The 20,018-nt window shown below is 41.4% G+C and overlaps 1 protein-coding gene across 2 annotated transcripts in view; it reads left to right on the forward strand.

The window, feature by feature from the left end:
- The window catches only part of NYAP2 (neuronal tyrosine-phosphorylated phosphoinositide-3-kinase adaptor 2), a 327,961-nt gene that overhangs the window by 194,617 nt on the left and 113,326 nt on the right, over positions 1–20,018 (forward strand). For both annotated transcript variants that reach the window (XM_055120402.1, XM_004610791.2), the window contains one exon: positions 11,809–12,924. In XM_055120402.1, the coding sequence (XP_054976377.1) occupies positions 11,809–12,924 (1,116 nt within the window). The remainder of the gene's footprint in view (positions 1–11,808; positions 12,925–20,018) is intronic.

Here is a 20,018-nt window from a genome sequence, read left to right on the forward strand (position 1 = left end):
TGTACTTTTCTTAGCACAAGGGTATTGGAAAAAGGACCATTTCAATTCTTTAATTTTTTGAGTCTTCTTGTGAGTCAAAATATTTAACCTGCCTTGGGGTTTCCATGTGGGTATCACTTGTATCACTTATCATCCAGTTGAGCTTCAATTTGCTCGAGAGGGCACCAGTAACGTCTTCATTTGTCCCTGTCGTGTGCTAGTGTAGCCCAATGGTATCTGCTCACTCCAGGAATACAAAGAGCCTCAAACCATTCACTCAGGATTTTGACGGAGTTTGACATCTCATAGGTGGGTGGCCACACAGTCTTTTGACTTCCCGTGGAATCCAGTCAGTGGGTAATGTTGACTATTCCTCCACTGAGAATCATTCACATCTACATGCTTTTCCAGCACTCCAACTTGCCCAATGTCTCATCACCTTCCTCCCTCCTAATGTAAATAATTTGCATTGAAAATGGCAATTTAAATGACTATCCATGGCTCTTGACTTGAAATCTTGACTGGTGACTCTAAAAATGCTAAAGATCTACCTTTCAGTAAACAGCTATTTACCGAGAACCTGTAATTCTCCACTTTCTTTACACAGACAATTTAGCAATTATCAGAACCATCAGGGAGCCATGTTCTCATCAAGATGTACTGTTTTGCATACAAAGTAGGGAAAAGGAAAACACATGTGTAGACACAGAAGTTTGAGAAAAACTCTTCAATGCACTTTTTTATTGGATAGACATGGAAAACTCTCTTTAGAAGTAACCTTTTTACCACAATAAAATAATTCATGTGGAGTTTATAAATGTTAAATATAGTCTAGACTGGGTGGGATAAAAGTAGCAAAGTCTGATTTTATTTAGGATTATTACAATAGGAGAAAAGAGACTTTAGTGTAGCTTCAATTCAGTTCAGAATATGACACAAGCAAGTGAGAATTTCTAGCTGGGAGCAGACAGCAGTAGGGGACAGTAATTGATAAATTCCTAAGAGGACAGATTAGATACTTAGAGGTTCTAACTAAAAGATATTATAGGGTATCAGCTTGATGGGATTTTATCTGAAGACAGAACAGGGTGATCAGACAACACTCAGGTATGGCGGAGATGAAAAAACCCATTCTGCTGTTGATGGTGATTAGATATCGAGGGTTTCTTGTTAAAATGACTCTGCAGAATTTTACTAAAATTGGATTTTATAAGTAAAGAAAATATAGACATAGAGAAAAACTGACTTTTTATTCAGGCAAAGCATGTTTGCCTGTTATAGAACAAAATATTTTATCCTGTCCTTTGATCATCCTGGCAAGATAGGTCGTTTTCTTGATGGACATTGTCTCCAGCTTTTTAACTCCTAGACTTACGTAAAGAATTGAAAGGTGGTGGCTTTAAGGGATGGGCATGTTAAGATAGTGAATAAAATGCCACAATACAACCACCGTTTTGGTTCTTTAAAAATGGATTCTGTCAAGGATGAGTCCTGTCCTAGAAGAGCGGGAGAGTTATTAGAAAGCAATATTCTACCTTGGAATGGAAATTTTAAACTGAAAACTTGTGCAAAACATTATGAATACCAGAGCGTGTTTTCCTGGGAATGCAGGCTGCCCACCTGGACAAATGCCCATGAAGTGGTTTCTGCACTGCACTGCATTTGCCTGGAAATCTATAAGCCTGAAAAATCCCATCACAATCAATACCTAGAGCAACCAAGATGTCATTGTCACCGAGCTCCTAAGAATTAAGTATAGAATGCATGCCTTAATCCCCTCAGACTACTATGACAGAAAACTACAGACTGGGTAACTTCTATCATCAAAACATTCATTTTCACACTTCCAGATCCAGATCAGAGTCCAGCAGGGCTGGGTGTGAGTGAGAGTCCTCTCCCAGGGTTCATCTGCAGGGATCTGGTTGTGTTCTCTCATGATGGAAGGGAGTAAAGGGCTCGTTGCAAATTTTCTTTGGTGCTCAGGGACTGGGTAACACTTGCAGTGATTCTTGGCCAACTAGACTTCGATTTAAACAAAGGAAGGATACATAAAAATCATAAGTATGCTAACCTAAGCCCTTGCATGTTCACCAAATCCACCCACACAGCAAGGTACAATAAGGGATAGATCCCAGGGCTCTGCTTGTGGGGAGTCCCCAACTTTTTCTCGTGAGTCTCTGAGGTTTGTATTCCAGGTCAGTGGAAAGTTTCCCTTTGGATATTCTTTTGAAAATATTAATACCTTCAACTGCCATTTGCGTTGTTGGAGCAGAAAGTATGCAATGAATTTATATCTCTTCTCTGAGTCACCCTGTGGTGCTTTTATAATACTCAGATGACAATCTCGCTTCCTTCATTTCTCTATTCTGGATGGATGTTTTGTGTTTCCTTAGGGTGTACTCTGAAACATGGTCTGATGAAAACAACAGAAGTATTTTCTCTGTGATAGCCACAGACACAGGAAATTAATTTTTTGATTTCTCAGTTATATGTTATTCTGCAATAAACCAGACTGCTGTGGTTTATGTCATCAATAACATATTATTTCTCAAGCTATGAACTGACTTGGTTGCAATGGAATATCCTTCTGTTCTCTGTCGCACTGGTTGAGTCTCTCCAGGGGCTGTGGGATGTTGACAGCTGGGATAAACTGGAAGGCCCCTCAAGGCTTCACCTGAGTAGCTGAGCTGTTGCTCTCCTTCACCTGGCCTCACTTCATGTGACTCGATTTTTATCGTATGTTGGTTGATCAAAGAGGTCTCACATATTGTTGACTTTCAAGTTAACGAGATTGAAAACAATCAGTTCTCTGACGTTCACAATTCAGTTTATCCCTTATGGCACATTTTATTGGTCAAGATAATTCATTAGGTCAACTCTGAATTGAAAGGGAGGTAGAATCTATTGATAGAAAGAATGGATACAAATGGGAGGAATGAATATAAAGAGTGAAGGGAAAGTTTGGCTATATGTATGTATGGAGAGAGAGAGAGAGACAGAGACAGAGACAGACAGACAGAGACAGAGTGATAAAGAGAGAGATGAAAAGAGAGATAGAACAAATTTTAGGGGAATAATACATGGTGGTACTTAGGGACTAATGCCAGCTCATTGCTTGGTACTATGTGGTCCTGGGGATTGAACTGGGATTCCATCATGTGAAGCCTGTGCTCAACCTTCCATCTATCTCTTTAGTCCCAGGGTGACTAAAGTGTTTTTTTTTAATGTTTTTATTTTTTTTTAATATTTTTTAGGGACTAAAGTGATAGCACAGCAGATAGGGCATTTGCCTTGTACGTGGCCAACCCTTTCAGAGAGCCCGGCAAGCTACCGAGAGTATCCCACCCGCACAGCAGAGCCTGGCAAGCTACCTGTGGCATATTCTATATGCCAAAAACAGTAACAAGTCTCACAATGGACACGTTACTGGTGCCCGCTTGAGCAAATCAATGCTAATATTTTTTAATGAATCGTCATGAGATAGTTACAGACTTACAAACTTTCGTGATTACATTTCAGTCATATAATGATCGAGTACCCATCCCTCCATCAGTGCCCATTCTCCTCCACCAATGTTCCCAGTATCCCTCCATGGGTCACCCAGCTAACGTTTCTTCTGTCACAGTCCGTGACTTCTAAGAAAGGGGAAAACTGCCATTTTCTAGGGGAAAGGAAATTAAAGTATGTCTTTTGGAAAGGTAAAGAAACAGCGAGAGAAAGAGTGATGGCACTCTTCCTGGAGAATATCTACCAGAGACTTTTGGCTTCAGGGTTGTTCTTATAATCCTCATCATAACCTAGAATAAGATATATAAGAATGAAGAAATCGACTTGTACTTATTGACAAGTATTTAAAATATCAACCTCTATCCTTATCTTATAGAGTAGCACTGTAGCACTGTCGTCCCGTTGTTCTTTGATTTGCTCGAGTGGGCACCAGTAATGTCTCTATTGTGAGACTTGCTACTGTTTTTGGCATATTGAATATACCATAGGTACCTTGCCAGGCTCTGCCATGTGGGCGAGATACTCTCGGTAGCTTGCCTGGCTCTCCGAGAGGGACCGAGGAATTGAACCCAGGTCAGCTGCGTGCAAGGCAAACGGCCTAACCGCAACTGCTGACATTATTTTTCTTCATCAGACTCTCATATGCCAGGTCGAATGACTATGAGAATACAGATATACATACTGATACATATATATGTATATATATATCAGGTATATGTACTTATATGTCTGTATATATACAGTCTACATATGTGCATGTAAACAGGTATATATATGTCAAATATATGATAATGACAGGTAATGTACTACATATATATGTTCCACCATTACAGCATAAGCTGAGAAGACATTTTACAAAATAATGATTTTTCAACTATCCCCCTGTTCTATAAGGGGATAGTTCTTAATAAAGAATCAAATATCTTTATTAAGATATTTGATGCTTAATAAACCAAATTTTATTAAGGTATAAAAGATTTAACTGATATCATGTGAATGTTTAATAGTGGATAAGGAATTTATATCTCTTCATCAGTAAATTATAGCATTTAGACTGGATAATACCCCAGAGCCCTACAATTTCTGAGATTGTTTGGACAAAGAGATGTTCCATGAGGGAAAATATGACCTGCCTTTTGTCTTTTTTTCCACTTTTTGATTCAAGAACATTCACATATACTAAAGCATGGTTTTTACACTGCACTTTTTCACTTTTTTTAATAAAGAAAAATTATTTCAGAAGGAAGGTTGACAAGGTACATGGCAAATTTCCGAAATTAACTGTGAAAGGCATATCATTTGGGCATAACTGAAAGCCATGCATAACCTTTGTACTCATATAATCATTTCAAAAATGGCTCTGCTCATTCATTGCTACTGTCATTATACTATTTTAAGCATTAAAATTTGTATTTTGGAGCTGAAAAGAAATTATTACTTCTAATTTGGGGCTTATTAGTTTTAATTTAAAATTCCCTCAAAAGCTATAAATATCACCTTTTACTTATGGAAGAATGTGACTGAATATTGACATTTGCAATATACTTTTATATTTTTATTCATTGTTTCTACATTTATACATAACTAATCAAGGCTATCGCTAAGCTCCTTCTAAAGAAATTACTTTTTAAACATTATTGTTTTCTTTAATTATGCATTCTCTACAATAAGGGAAAAGGAGAATAAATTATGGGACAATCAAGCCTGCAATTTCAGACTTTGCCTTACACAGGTGAACATTTTTTAAAAAACATGGATGACAGTTGACACAAATTTTTGTTACTTCATGAATTATTTACTCAATCCTTGGACGAAGCAAAGTCAGATAATAGGTTGAAAATGAAGAGAAAATCCTGCTCGTTAGAAAAGGCTTCTCTCCTGTGATTTTTTTTTCCAAGAGAATCATGATTGCAATAGGTTGTATGAAATGGAAAGATATTTCCTAGGAAAACATTTCCCATTTTTAAAGATTAATCTTGTGTTTCCATCCTAATCGTCCATAATTAATTTGAGGAGTGGGTCACTAGCTATGCTCAGGGCTTAGTCCTGTCTCAGGGCTCACTTCTGGTGGGGTCATAAGTGGGGCCAGGAGTGAAACTTTGGTTAGCTTCGTGCAAGGAAAGTCTCACCCATTGCATTTTCTCTCTGGCCAATAATTAATTCACTCTAAATAATCCTTAGTATACTCTCTCCAAGTTTAGATCAATAAAAAGGGAGAGGACTAGGTAACAAAATGAGCTTGGTTCACCTAATTCTGCCTACATAAGCTCTTTTTTTTATGACATGGAGACGAGGGTGGGAAGAAGCTTCACCAAGTACTGAAGAATTCCCCGGGCAAAGCAGGCTGGGGAATTGTTTTGCTGGTGGTCACTATTCTGCGCAGATCAATGTGGTGTAGAGAGTCAGTGTGCGAAAACAAACACAATTACCCAGAAAATTAGTCAAGATCAAATATCGTTGTTGGGCACCAGTAGAGGTTGGAGAGTCTGTTGATCAAGAAGAAAAATCTGAATGATAGAATACATCCCTGTATGGAGCGATAGCACAGTGGTTGGGCGTTCGCCTTTCACGCGGCAGACCCGACTTCGATTCCTTCGCCCCTCTTGAAGAGTATCAAGCCCGCAAGGCAGAGCCTGGCAAGCTCCCCGTGCGTATTGGATGTGCCAAGAACAGTAACAATAAGTCTCTCAATGAGAGATGTTACTGGTGCCCGCTTGAGCAATCGATGAGCAAGGGGATGACAGTGACAGTGATTCTGCTCTAATGAACACTCTGTGATGTAATTTTAGGGGATGAAGAGCTACAAGGCTGTGTTTAAGAGACTGGGGGAAACTGTATTCATTCTTAAAACAATGGGGCAATTACCACAGAGGATGAACGGAGTGCCCATTACTCAGCTGCACAGGGTCTTTACAGGAACCTATGCTGGGGCTTTTTTTTTTTTCACAGCTTTTGAGACCTGGAGTCCAAGATTAAAGTGTCAGCACGATTGGATTCTGATGAGAACTTTTTCTTCTGCCTTTGAGACAGTCTTCTTACTTTGCATCAGGTGGAGCAGAGGAGAGAGGAAGAATCTCTCTGGCCCTTTTACATCTCTGAGCACAACCCCCTCCCCGCTGAGGGAGGCTCCTCCCCTCCGGCTTCATCTTAACCTACTTATCCCACAAACCTCTGTCTCCACGTGCCATTACATGGGTTAGGACTTTATTTTCTGAATGGGTTCACGGGCAACCCAGTTCAATCCATACCAACTTGGAATATCTCAGGACCACCATGAAAGCCTTATATTACATTTAAGTTCCCTTGTCAGACAGTACTGAAGCCCTGGTCTGGCTTCAAATCCTTCTTACTTTACAAATGGTTTGTCCACATTCCTTCTTAATGAATCGTTCTTCAAACTTCTTTTAAATTATGATTTACTCTAGGATAGAAACTTCTCTTTTCTTCCTTTCCTTTCTTTCTTTCTTTCTTTCTTTCTTTCTTTCTTTCTTTCTTTCTTTCTTTCTTTCTTTCTTTCTTTCTTTCTTTTCTTTCTTTCTTTCTTTCTTTTCTTTCTTTCTTTCTTTGTCACACCCAGCAATGCCCAGGGGTTACTCCTGACCCTGCACTCAGGAATTACTCCTGGCGGTGCTCAGGGGACCATATGGGATGCTGAGAATCGAACCCGGGTCAACTGCGTGCAAGGCAAATGCTCTACCCGCTGTGCTATTGCTCCAGCCCCATCTTCCCATCTTTCTTCTTATTTATTTATTTATTTGTATATTTATTTATTTTTACTTTTTTTTCTTTTCTTCTTTTCTTTTTTTTTTAATAGTGAATCACCGTGGGGTATTGTTACATACTTATAAACTTTCGTGTTTGTGTTTCAGTCATACAATGATCGGGTACCCATCCCTTCACCAGTGCACATTCTTCACCATCAATGATCCCAGTATCCCTCCCACCCACCCCCACCCCGACTCTGTGACAGGGCATTCCCTTTTCGTTCTCTCTCTCCTTTCAGGTGTTGTGGTTTGCAATAGAGGTATTGAGTGGCCATCGTGTTCAATTTGTAGTCTAGTCTATTTTCAGCAGCTCCCAAACCGAGCGAGTCCTCCCAGGCCCCTTTACTTGGTGCTCCCTTCTCTGAGAAACTTCTCTTTCTTTAATCACTTTATTGATTTAAGAATATTTATTTATTAATGCTATTTTCCCACACTTTCTGGGTGTCCTTTGCTCACATTTTAAGTGTAACTCAGTCTAAAGACCACCTTCTGCTCTTGGGAAGAAGGCCTTGGCTCCCTGGTGGTTTGTCTGCCTTATGCTTCCCTACAGGATCCGTAATTCCCTGCCCTGCCTTCGACTCCTCAATGCCAAGAACTCCTGGTCTAAGGTGTCCCCTCAGTGCGATGTTGCTATCAAGGCTTAGGGTTAGTAGATACAGAATTCAACTCTACCTGTTATTTCTTTTCATATAACAAATGAAGGTCTATAGTTAAACTTTAGCAGAGAGCCAAATATATATATATATATATATATATATATACATATACATGTGTGTATATACACATATACGTATATATACATACATAATTTAACTTAGAGAAATAAAATTTATATTTCAAAAAGGACTGCTCTCATATAACAAAGTTCTATAGCTCATGGTCACACTGTCATTCCTAGCTATGAACCTGTCACTCATAAAACTCCTTTGTTATCTTCACATTCTTATAAGGAATCCCCACAATCCTGGGACCTTCTATCCCTAGAACCCAATTGTACTCAGTGAATTTTTCAACTCAGTGTCTGAGATATTTAGTCTAGGTTACATCCTAAAGCAGAGGATGGCTGAAAACAAGTTTCAGAAGAGTTTAGTGAGTCTTTTCTAAGTTAAAGTCCTGAGTGTTTCCGTTCCCTCCAGTACTAAGTCAACCTTGTTCATTACATTGAACTATTTGTTTGGGTACAGGTCAGGTGGTTGTGGTTTTATGTTTCATTTTATTTATTTATTTTATTTTTTTATTTTTTGCTGATGTCATGTTGGTTTACAAAACTCTCTATATCTGTTTTAGGGGTGATTGTTAATCTCTCCACACCTATACCAAAGTGCCAATATGGACTCTGGTTTTATACCTAATCTGCTATTTAACCAAAGCATATAAAAAGTAACACATATCATAGATTTCAAAATCAGCAAAACCTGTTTTCAGTGGAATTAAGAGAAGAGCTATTGTTCATTTGCAATAACATCTAAAGAATTAAGTAGTTTTCACTGAGTTATCTCGGCTTTCAGCTTTTGACGCTAAAGGACTCTATTGCTAGCCCCTAATTAGCTCCTTGAAAAAAAAATCTAGTTTTTCCTAGTATAAGTTAAAAAAACCTAACTACACTCAGGCACCTTGGTGGTGTTAAGGGAAAATCGAGCTAAATATCCAAACCACAGACTCAGCAACACTAAAATCATGAGACCCAAACTTTAATAATCTAACTTAAAAGATGTCTGTTAAGATGGCAGGTAGAGGAGGCTGCAGCAATACAATAGCACAGCGGGTAGGGCGTTTGCCTTGCACGTTGCACGAGGCTGATCTGGGTTTGATTACCAGCATTCCATATGGTCCCCTGAGCATCGCCAGGGGTAATTCCTGAGTGCAGAGCCAGGAATAATCCCTGAACATCACCAGGTATGACTCCCCCTCAGAAAAAAGGATGGCAGGTTGAGGAACCAGAGCAATAGTATATCTGGTATGGTATTTGTCTGGCATGAGGCCAATCCAGGTTCAATCCCCGGCATCCCATGTGGTTCCCCCGAGCACCGCCAGAAGTATTCCCTGAGTACAGAGCCAGGAGTAACCCCTGAGCATCACTGGGTGTAACCCAAAAAAAACAAAAAATAAAAAGATGGCAGGCTGGGGCTGGGGCTGGTGGCCAGGGGCAGTGGGGAGCAGGGCATGCAAGGGGGAAGGGCATCGGGGAAGGAGAGGGAACCTGGGAACACTGGTAGAAGTTGTCAGTAATGGCAGGATCAGTGATGGCACATTGTATGTCAAAAACATAACTATGAACAACTTTGACTCATGGAGCTTTAATAAAATAAAATTTGGGGGGAAAGGAATTCCTTTCAAGAAGCTGTTTGAGTAACATATCATCAAGCACACAATGGAGCAGAATATTTGGAAAGCAGAAATGACCTAGAAAGTGAGAGGCAGTCACTTCTAGAATAGTTGATTAGTTCTTTCTATCCAAAGGCATTTGATGCGTAGAGCAATCATCTAATCTTTAAACACTTGTCCTCTTCTTTAGAATATTTTTAGAGAAAACTCTTACAGTATAAATGATGCCAGTTTTCATTTTTTAGGAGATTTCAGCTGTTTTCTGATTTATGTCTCGAGATTCTCCTTTAGACTGCAAATTATAGAGCCTGTTGTTTTTCTTACAGCTTACACCTATAAGCTGTTCTGTCAACTTTCATGTAACCATAATCCCCCATAAGCAACTCTATTCTGCCACACTGCATAATAATGATAATCACTGTAATCATATATCACCACAATGAGATAATGAGATAATAATAAGACTCTAGAACCTTCCCTGCATGCTAAATAACCGATTGTCATAGCCAAGTCGCTAGCCTATTCCACCTTCCTCTGAGATGTCAGGAGCCTATGTTCCATGAATAGATGGGGCTTCCCACAGACTGGGGCTGCACTCATGAGTCTATTTTGAGTTTCCCAAACTTATTCTCTTAAGCAAAAACATCATTCTCTGGCATATACTCCTTTAAAGCTCTCAGAGGAGGTTAATGTGTCAAAAGAACATAATGAGCAAATTGATCACAAAGCAGAACTTGGGATATTATAAGTAGTCTATGAATAAAAAGAAATACACCATCATCAACAGTACCTGGAGAATTGGAGATTAATTTCCTAATTGATTTTCATATCAGTTTCCTCTGAAGTATCTGACCCAGATGTAGAGAAGGGGTATATCTGAACCTAGACAGGGATGAAGTCTTATATAGCAGAGACATTTTTATCCTAAATGAAAGCAAGATGGCATCACATCTTATAACAGTGCCATGTCTTACATCAATCTCCTTGTGTGACCATTTGTTCTCATAGAAACTTTTAAATCCTTCATCCACTTCCAGAAGAGCCTTCCTTTCTTAACTCCTGGAGGTTAATTTTTATAAATTTTGTGATGTTTTTAAACAGTATGTTTCATCTTGGAATTTCTATTTAGACATGTTAAGACAGAGGTGACTTATAAGTCACCACATATATTGCCATTTTTTAAAAAAAGTAATATCTAATCGCACGGAAGAGCCTGGCAAGATCCCTGTGGCATATTTGGTATGCCAAATACAGCAACAATAACAGGTCTCATTCCCCGGACCCTGAAAGAGCCTCAAATTGTTGGTAAAGATGATTAAGGAGAGGCTACAAAAATCTCAGGTCTGGGATGAATGGAGACATTACTGGTGCCTTCTCGAGTAAATCAGTGAATAACGGGATGACAGTGACAGTGTTACAGTGAAGACAGAGGTGGAGCTGGAGCAATAGCACAGCGGGTAGGGCATTTGCCTTGCTCAAAGCCTACCCGGGTTCGATTCCCAGCATCCCATATGGTCCCCTGAGCACCACCAGGGGTAATTCCTGAGTGCAGAGCCAGGAGTAACCCCTATGCATCGCCAGGTTTGACCCAAAAAGAAAAAAAAAAAAGACGGAGGCAACAAATAGCTTAGGCCTGAACGAATGCATGTGTTCCTGTTGGATCATCAGTATTAGTTTGAAGACAAAACATGGTATGTTGCTCTCTTATGAAGTTGCTAGCAGTGGGAGATGGTCCCCTTTGTTTTGACTTTCAGGTGTAACTCTTGGGCTAGAGGTGAACAGATTACCCCTCCCAATAGTTCACAGCATGGACTTGAGGGTTTATTTTATTTTTTTGGCTTTTTAGGTCACACCCCGTGATGCTCAGGGGTGACTCCTGGTTCATGTACTCAGGAATTACTCCTGGCGGTGCTCAGGGGACCATATGGGATGCTGGGAATCGAACTCGGGTTGGCCGCGTGCAAGGCAAATGCCCTACCCGCTGTGCTATCGCTCCAGCCCAAGAGTTTAAATCTCAGGGTTTAAGGCCCACGTCTCAAACCTACCTGGGGAGACCCCAGCCCCTCTCTAGGGCTCCTGCCTAGGGTCAGTCTGAGTCCAGAGCCAGGAATAAGACCCTGAGCGCCCTGCTGGCCTTAGAGTAGTGAGCCCAAGTGCAAATCATCGCGGGGTGGGAGCATACCTCTCCCATGGAACTCACCTCTCCCCTCTTTCCCTCCTCCTTTATCTGCAGTGCCCACCAAACCCAGACCCCACAGCGATGAGTATTCCAAGAAGATCCCTCCCCCCAAGCCCAAGCGCAACCCCAACACGCAGCTGAGCACGTCGTTCGACGAGACGTACATCCGCAAGCACGGGGCCCCCCGGAGGACGTCGCTGCCGCGGGACTCGTCCCTGTCGCAGGTGGGCACCCCCGCGGGGGACCCCGACGACGACGAGGAGCCCGTGTACATCGAGATGGTGGGCAACATCCTGCGGGACTTCCGCCGCGGCGGCGGCGACGACGACGACCAGAGCGAGGCGGTGTACGAGGAGATGAAGTACCCGCTGCTGGACGACCTGGACCCGCACGGCTGCGCGTCGCAGTGCGCCACCCCCACGGGGCCCGACGGGGACTTCGCCAAGGCCGGGGTGCCCTGCCCGCCCCCCAAGGGGCTGCTCTGCGACATCCCGCCCCCCTTCCCCAACCTGCTGTCGCACCGGCCCCCGCTGCTGGTCTTCCCGCCCGCGCCCGTGCAGTGCTCCCCCAACTCCGACGAGTCCCCGCTGACCCCGCTGGAGGTCACCAAGCTGCCCGTGCTGGAGAACGTGTCCTACATGAAGCCGCAGGCCGGCGCGTCCCCCTCGTCCTCGCTGCCCGCGCACCCCAGGCTGGACAAAGAGCCGAGCGCGGCGGCGGGGAGCGGCGGTGGTGGCGCCCTGGGGTCCGGCCTGCTGTCCTCGTCGCCGCCCCCGCCGCCCCCGCCGCCGGCCACCCTGTACCGGACGCAGTCCCCGCACGGCTACCCCAAGAGCCACTCGGCCTCGCCCTCGCCCGTGAGCATGGGCCGGGCCCTGACCCCCCTGAGCCTCAAGAGGCCACCCCCCTACGACGCCGTGCACGCGGGCAGCCTCTCCCGGAGCTCCCCATCAGTGCCTCATGCCATCCCCAGGCCCGTGTCGCAGGACGCCAGCAAGATGGTCAGCGTGTCGGTCAGCACCTACGGCGGCGCGTCGGCCCCCGGCGGCGCCTCCCGCTCGCGCACGCCCACCAGCCCCCTGGAAGAACTCACCAGCCTCTTCACCTCGGGCCGGAGCCTGCTGAGGAAGTCGTCGTCCAGCGGCCGCAGGTCCAAGGAGCCCGCTGAGAGTAAGTGTCGGGGTGTGGGGGGGGCGCTGGGGGCCTCCGGGCCCCTTTGCAGCTGGCCAAGGTCAAGATCAGGTGGCACGTGCAGAGCTGCGGGCGGAGCAGGTGGCACCCGCTCTGTGCTCTTGCTAGCTGGTGTGTGTGTGTGTGTGTGTGTGTGTGTGTGTGTGTGTGTGTGTCTGGGGGGGTGAGGGGGCGTCTGCCTGAGCCCTGTAAAAAAAAAAGATTTGGAGGGAGGGGGGTCCTGAAATATTCCAACAATGAGCATCTGGGCAATGCCACCGATTGTCATTGTTTTACACAGGTGAAGCTCAAGTGTCGTTCCACAGCCCAACTCCGACACTGCCTATGGAAAGCGACAAGGAAAGTCTGTGGAAGTTTTAGGTCTTCTGAGTTCTTAGAGGGGCAATGATACATTCAGACAGGGGATTGATAAATGTGAACATTAGGAAGGGAAGCTTGGGCTAGACAGTAATTTAGAATGGATTTAGAAAATTTGGGAAAAAAAAAAGAGATCCTGAGTGGGGCCGGGTAGCTCAGTGGACTGGGATGCGTGTTATTCAGTCGAACACGTGGTCAAGTGGACCCCTAAGCACAGAGGCAGGAGCCCTCAGGATACAGCAAGGAAACAAAAACATCACGAATGGGTCTCTGCACAGACTAGCTGATGTTCTGTCTTCACCTTCCCCCTAAACTGCAATATACTTTATTTCCTCTTTGAAACTGCAGGGCAATTAGCATCTCCCAGTATACTCTTCTGGAAGTTGTAAACAAATTGCAGAGACATCACTAAAATAAATGGGTGATGAAAATGGTACTAAGCGCTGAATTCTGAAAACCTGGCAATTTCTTGATCTCAAAGACTTATTTTTTTTTTTATCTCCCAGACTTCCCTGTTAGATAAATGGTTAAGTCAAAACCAATCTTTACTCCCTCCAAATTAAACTGGTTTTCTTTAAAAATGCCTCCGGCACCTAAATTGATAATTAATCATTTACCTCTCAAAGGATCACAAACTAGTTTGCTGTTTATTTCTTCACACAATCACATTGAGAACCTTCCTTAAAGGAAAGAAATGATATCCATAATGCAGCTTTTTTGATAAGTAATATTTACTAACAATTTTCAGCCATTCCTCGTTTCTCTCTCTGTGAGACTGACAAAAGCACTCACTGCTTAAACAATTCTCCCTACAAACTCTTCATTGTTTCATTAAAGGTTCTACCATATCAGAACTGTGTGGTGTTGTGAATATAGTATGCATGTAGACATGAAATAATTTCGGAATAAATTCCAAATTGAATGAAAAGTTAGGAGCCACCTGTTTGGTGGTATTCAACTGGGAAAAAAAATCTTCCCCCAAAATCTTCCCCCAAAAGCAGCCAAGAAAAAAGGTTAGGTAGTGCTTTCTTTTCTACTTAAAGAAGGTAGATTTTCAGGAAATATAAAATGATTTATTTATTTTCCAAAAAGGGTAGGGGTTTAGATCAAGTAAGCCTGGGAACCTCCAGAAACAGTTTGGGTTGTTGTCTAACAATCTAAATGTAAGGCCAAACTCAATACCACTAATAGTAATTGAGATGAAAGTAATTATTTTGTTCAAAATGTCAAATTACAAAGATTTAGAAATTGTTATCTTAATTTATCAAAGCTTAAAGCTTATTTCAGCTGATGGATTTGAGTGAGATACAAACCAAGTTTTTTTTTTTTTTGGAATCCATTGGAGGGGTAAAGCATTTAAAAAAATTTACTTTCAAAATAAATAACAGGGAGTGTGAAATTAATCGAAATTTTATCCTAAAATTGGTGAAATTATCAGATTCTTCTCCCTGTCTACTAGTTTCTTTGCAGGAGCCTTAACAGTTCCAGCTGGCAGCTCTGCCAATTAGCTAGAAGAAGTATATATAAAAGAAGTGATTAACTAATGAAGTTATTTCTAGAAAAATCCATCTGTTAAAATCAGTCTATGTGCTATATATCACAGACTTCTCCATTGGACTACAAAATGAGTTTTGTGCGCTTCTATTGCAAAGACAGTACAGAAAAAAGGAATGCAGACTATTTTATTTATTTTCTTTTTTTTTTTTCGCCACACCCAGTGGTGCTCAGGGCTTACTCCTCGCTCTGTGCTCAGGGATCACTCCTGGCAGTGCTTGGGGACCATGTAGGGTGCCAGGAATAGAGCCTGGGGCAGCCATATGCTAGGCAAGTGCCCTACCATCTGTACTGTTTCTCGGGCCCTAGGTTACAGACTCTTTAAAGTATTCAGGGAATCGATTGAATCTTTACCAGTTGCCATTAGTCTTGGATCATCTCTTCAAAGAAAAGGCATATTCTGAATTACCTTAACTTCAATAGTTTACATAAACAGACGGGACGAGAGGCTCAACTAGTACAAATGATTGATTTTCTTTTCTCTTTTGACTTGACTTGGAAAGAAAATAGAATGACATTATTAGGGATGCTATTGAAGTCATAAAGAATCGTTTATTGTAATATTAAAAGTAAATTCATAGTTAAAAGTCAATATTACTTTAAGATAAAGTATCTTATTTTAGGTATACCAAATACTCGGTTATAAAATATTTAATATGAGAATTAATCTATCATTTTTCTTATAATGCACTCTTTAATATCACTCCCTCTTTACTCTTGCCAGTTAGAATTTGTAAATACTTGCATATACTGTAGACACAGTGTTTGAAAGTAGTATAACATTTAGGACTCCTGAGTCTCAAGTGATTTTCTTTCTTACATTTTAGGAATAAAAGTAAAACTGACATCTATTCTCCATCCTTCTCTGACTTTGCTGGAAATGTCAGCTTTGATAATTTTATGGTATTCTCTATAAAGCAAGTATAATCATTCTGTTTCAACTAAAAATCCTTATCAAATGCAATTTATATCTTTTATTTTCAGCAATCTATAAAGTATATGCCCAATAAAATAATAATTCTCTATCATAAAGCTTTCAATTGTTAACGAGTATTGGTCAAAAACATGACAATAGCGGCAGATTGTAACCAATTTTACTTTGCTAATATAACTTTTTAATCACGATTTCATGTGGTTTCATTTTATGTATCAGAGCTTTCATCTTGAATCTCTAGAACACTAAGTCAGAAACAGGACATTTTGCTTTAGTAAGCCAAAAGCTATGGAATCACATAAGAGTCAAAAAGCAATTGAGAAAAAATGGAAACTTATTACCCGCTCAAATAAGAAATATTTCGATTTGCATAAAAACCACACCATTAATACTATTTAGAAAAAGAGAAATACAACATATCAAGTGTCAAAAAGTAATGATTTAAAGAAATTAAATTAAAATACCCAATACCTTAGTGGCACTAATGGCATGAAATCAAGGTTGCCACATTAAACAAAACAACTGAACATACATAGCATTGGCAGTGCAGACTGTGGTACAGACAGTGTTCTCAAGTTCAGGTCTCAAGAAAAGTTTTTCCCCACGCAAATATAACATATGATTTTCTCTTACTTTACAGTTACCAGGAAAGGTTATTCACTTGCTGTTCAATAGCAAATTACAGTATGAATTCTTTAAAGTCCCAGAAAATACAAAGTCAACAACTCTAGATGCGGATGTTGTAATTAAACGATGACTCCTTTGTAAAAAACTAAGGCACGCCGACGGGTGTGTGTACTCGCTCGGGCTCTCCGGGCGGCTCTGTCTCATGCCCGAGTTCAGTGCTCTGGAACCGCTGTGTGTGGCTGTTGGTCAAGGGCAGGCGACTGAAGGAAGAAGGCCAAACTGGTTGCTTGATCAGTTTATTTCGTTCTCTCTCTGCTTCTCTCTCAGTTCTGGATCTCTCTCTGGATCTTCTTCTCTCTCCTTCTTCTCTCTCCCCTGTCTTCTTCTGTCTCCCTTCTCTGCACCACAGTCTCAGTTTATATAGCAAATTACGTAGGGCAATAGCAAAAAAGTGGACTTAACATCAACAAATCCACAAAGAAGGGTAAGACCATTTATTGAGAAGATTAACAAAATCTCATCTAAGGAAATCTCATCTAAGGAGATCTACTCAAGGGTGTGATTCCAAACAAAGGTGTTTCAGGGTGTGAGCTAGTAATCTGCTTAAATAGTTTTAGTAAATCTACTTCTAATATTTCTAGCAATGTCATTCTGTATGAGCACAGTAAGAGATATAAAGTTTGGTTCTTCCTGAGGACATCTCACAATACAATCCAGACCACAGTCCTCAGGCCAGGTTAATCTTCCTAACCCCAGCAGGATCCTAGTCTCGTTGTTACCTTTGGATCATGACAGCATTGTCCATGATCATTCCCTCAACTTATAGTTGAGTATTGTGGCGCTTTGGCCTGGCCCATTTCGATGCCAGGATAGCTCACAGCTTGCCCTGGGTCTATTCCGTCCCTCACCGGACCCTGCTCTTGGGGTGCTAGGAACTAAGGGCAACTGAGTTGAGAAAGCAGATGCTCAGGAGTAAATATTATTGGAGTCAATCAGCTCCCATGTTACAAAGCATTTTATTAACTGTCTTCCTGTGTCCATACAGAAAGGCCATTGCTCTAAGGTAAACTAAGTTCCCTAAGGCAAGGCTGAAAAAACAAACCTCATGTTATCCTACACTCCTTAGCATATCCCAGGTGAAGCTTCTGACCTCTGGCAGAGCCAGAGACCTTTGAAACAGAATGTGTTCCCAGAAAATACTTCAAGTCAGTCCTAGAAGCAGCCACTGTTCTTGTAAATTAAAATGGGTGATATAAAAATACGTATTTTAAAAATAAAGGTTTAGGCTATAATATAAACAAGTGATCACATATTCTTATGCCCAAATATAACACATATCAAATACAGATACATATTTTATAATATATTTGAAGCAGAGAATGAGATTGAAGAGATAGAGTAGAGAAATGAAAATACCAAGTTTTAAGAAAAAATAGAAACATGAAGGAAATTATAGAAGAGACTATTGCGGAAAGTAAAATTCCAAGAAAGTCAAAAATACACACATGTAGGCTCAGACATATGTAAACAAGACCCAATATGAAACACTTAAACACCTGCAAAGTTACTCAAAGTGACCTGAGAATGGGCAGGAAAACACATCAAATCGAAAGAAAAGAAAAAAAGGTCAAAGAAATAAAACAAAAATAGGCCCTGGCTCATATGGTACCCTTACTGAAAGTGGGTTGGCTTTGCCAGAGACTTCAGAATACTAATTAGCTTCTACATTAATAAAGATGCACATATTTTAAATGTTAAATATTGTTTATCAGCTTTAAAATATACTCCCAATAAAGGTTTTTAGATTCTATATTTTACATTTATAGATATAAATGTTGCCTCTAAGCTTGATGTAATTAATTTAGAATCAGATATGACCTTTTTGCCTTTCCATTTAGAAAGAGGAGAGGAATGGGGGGAGGGAAAGAGAGAAAGAGAGAAAGACAGAGAAAGATAGAAACAGAGAGAGAAAAATGACAGCCCAAAGCAAATATGCAAAATATGCAAATAAAAGTCTCCCATCTTTAGTTGTCTTCCTTTTCCCCTAAATACCTTTCATTTTTAGGCACCCAGGGTCCAGAGATGCCTCAAATTTTAGGCAATTCTGGTTGAGGCCACTGTTTCACTTATTCTTACCATTTCAAATAGTTTTAAAATAAATGAATGACTTTGAAAAGAAGTCTTTGAAATTACATTTTTTGCCTTTATATAGTAACCCTTTTTTAAGACAAACAAGAAAGATATGGATGGATGGATCCACCTTCATGCTGTTGCATCATTGTGCTCTTTTATGTCTGACGGCTCACTCCTAGGGTGCTCAGGGAACTATCCATGGTTCTGGTAAGCGCCTTCACCCCGTTCATTCACTGGCACTGCAGTTCCAATTGCAGGAATGCAGTGCAATGAGCTTCTTTATTATAGTGCCTGGGTACTCAAGAGCTACTTGAGCTTGTAGACAGACTGGACTTCTATTGCTTCCTAGTGGTGGTTTTGTGGACAGAAGGGGTTTTCCCACTTTCCTTTTACTCTTTTCAAACCATTAGTCAAGTGTGGATCAAGAAAGCAGACAAGGGGCTGGAGAGATAGCATAGCGGGTAGGGCGTTTGCCTTGCACGCGGCCGACCTGGGTTCAAATCCCAGCATCCCATATGGTCCCCTGAGCACGGCCAGGGGTAATTCCTGAGTGCAGAGCCAGGAGTAACCCCTGTGCATCGCCAGGTGTGACCCAAAAAGCAAAAAAAAAAAAAGAAAGCAGACAACCCAACTTGTCTGAGGGGTCTCTCCTCTAATTGAAATGTCTGTTCTTCCATATAGGTATGGTTTGATCTTGAATCTCAAAAGTCATTTTAACTTATTACTAAAATCCTCAGAGTCATATGTGACATCCTCAGGAAGATCATCCTTCCAAGAACTAAACTCTCCTGAGCACCAGGTTGCTCCTTTTTCCTTAGGAGAATCAGCATAGAGATGACATAGGAGGTCAGAAGACCTGGTGACTGCCCACAAACTAGATGGTCAGATTTCTCCATCAAATCCCTGAATGAATGATTTGAGGCTCTTCCTGTTCCTGGAGCAAGCAGATATCATTGGGCTGCACTAGCTCGAGACAGGGACAAATGGAGACGTTACTGGCGCCCGCTCAAGCAAATCAAAGAGCAACGAGACTACAAGTGACAAGTGATAGATGACATACAGAGGCAAACTGATGCAATAGCTGGTGGGGCACTTGCCTTGCATACAGCTGACCCAGGTTCTTTCCCCGACATCCCATATGATCCCCGAGCCCTGCCAGGAGTGATCTCTGAGTGCAGAGCCAGGAATAAGTCTTGAGTATATCCAGGCATGACCCAAAAACAAACAAAAATTTTGGAGAAAAAAGATGTAGATAATATAGGTATATAGATTATATAGGCATAGAGATTTAGATATGCTGAAGTGAAATTTAGAAAACAAAGCAGGGTTGAGAAGTTTTTCTTTTGTTTTCTGAAACTGGCGGTAGGCAGGACAAGGCAAGCCATGAGCATCAGAGGGAAAGATAGAGAGGAGAGAGCCTTATCGCTAAACTGTAGGTTAAGAAAGAAATCTTTAAATGAATTACTTT

This window comes from Sorex araneus, chromosome X, assembly GCF_027595985.1.
Source record: "Sorex araneus isolate mSorAra2 chromosome X, mSorAra2.pri, whole genome shotgun sequence".
Taxonomy (NCBI): domain Eukaryota; kingdom Metazoa; phylum Chordata; class Mammalia; order Eulipotyphla; family Soricidae; genus Sorex; species Sorex araneus.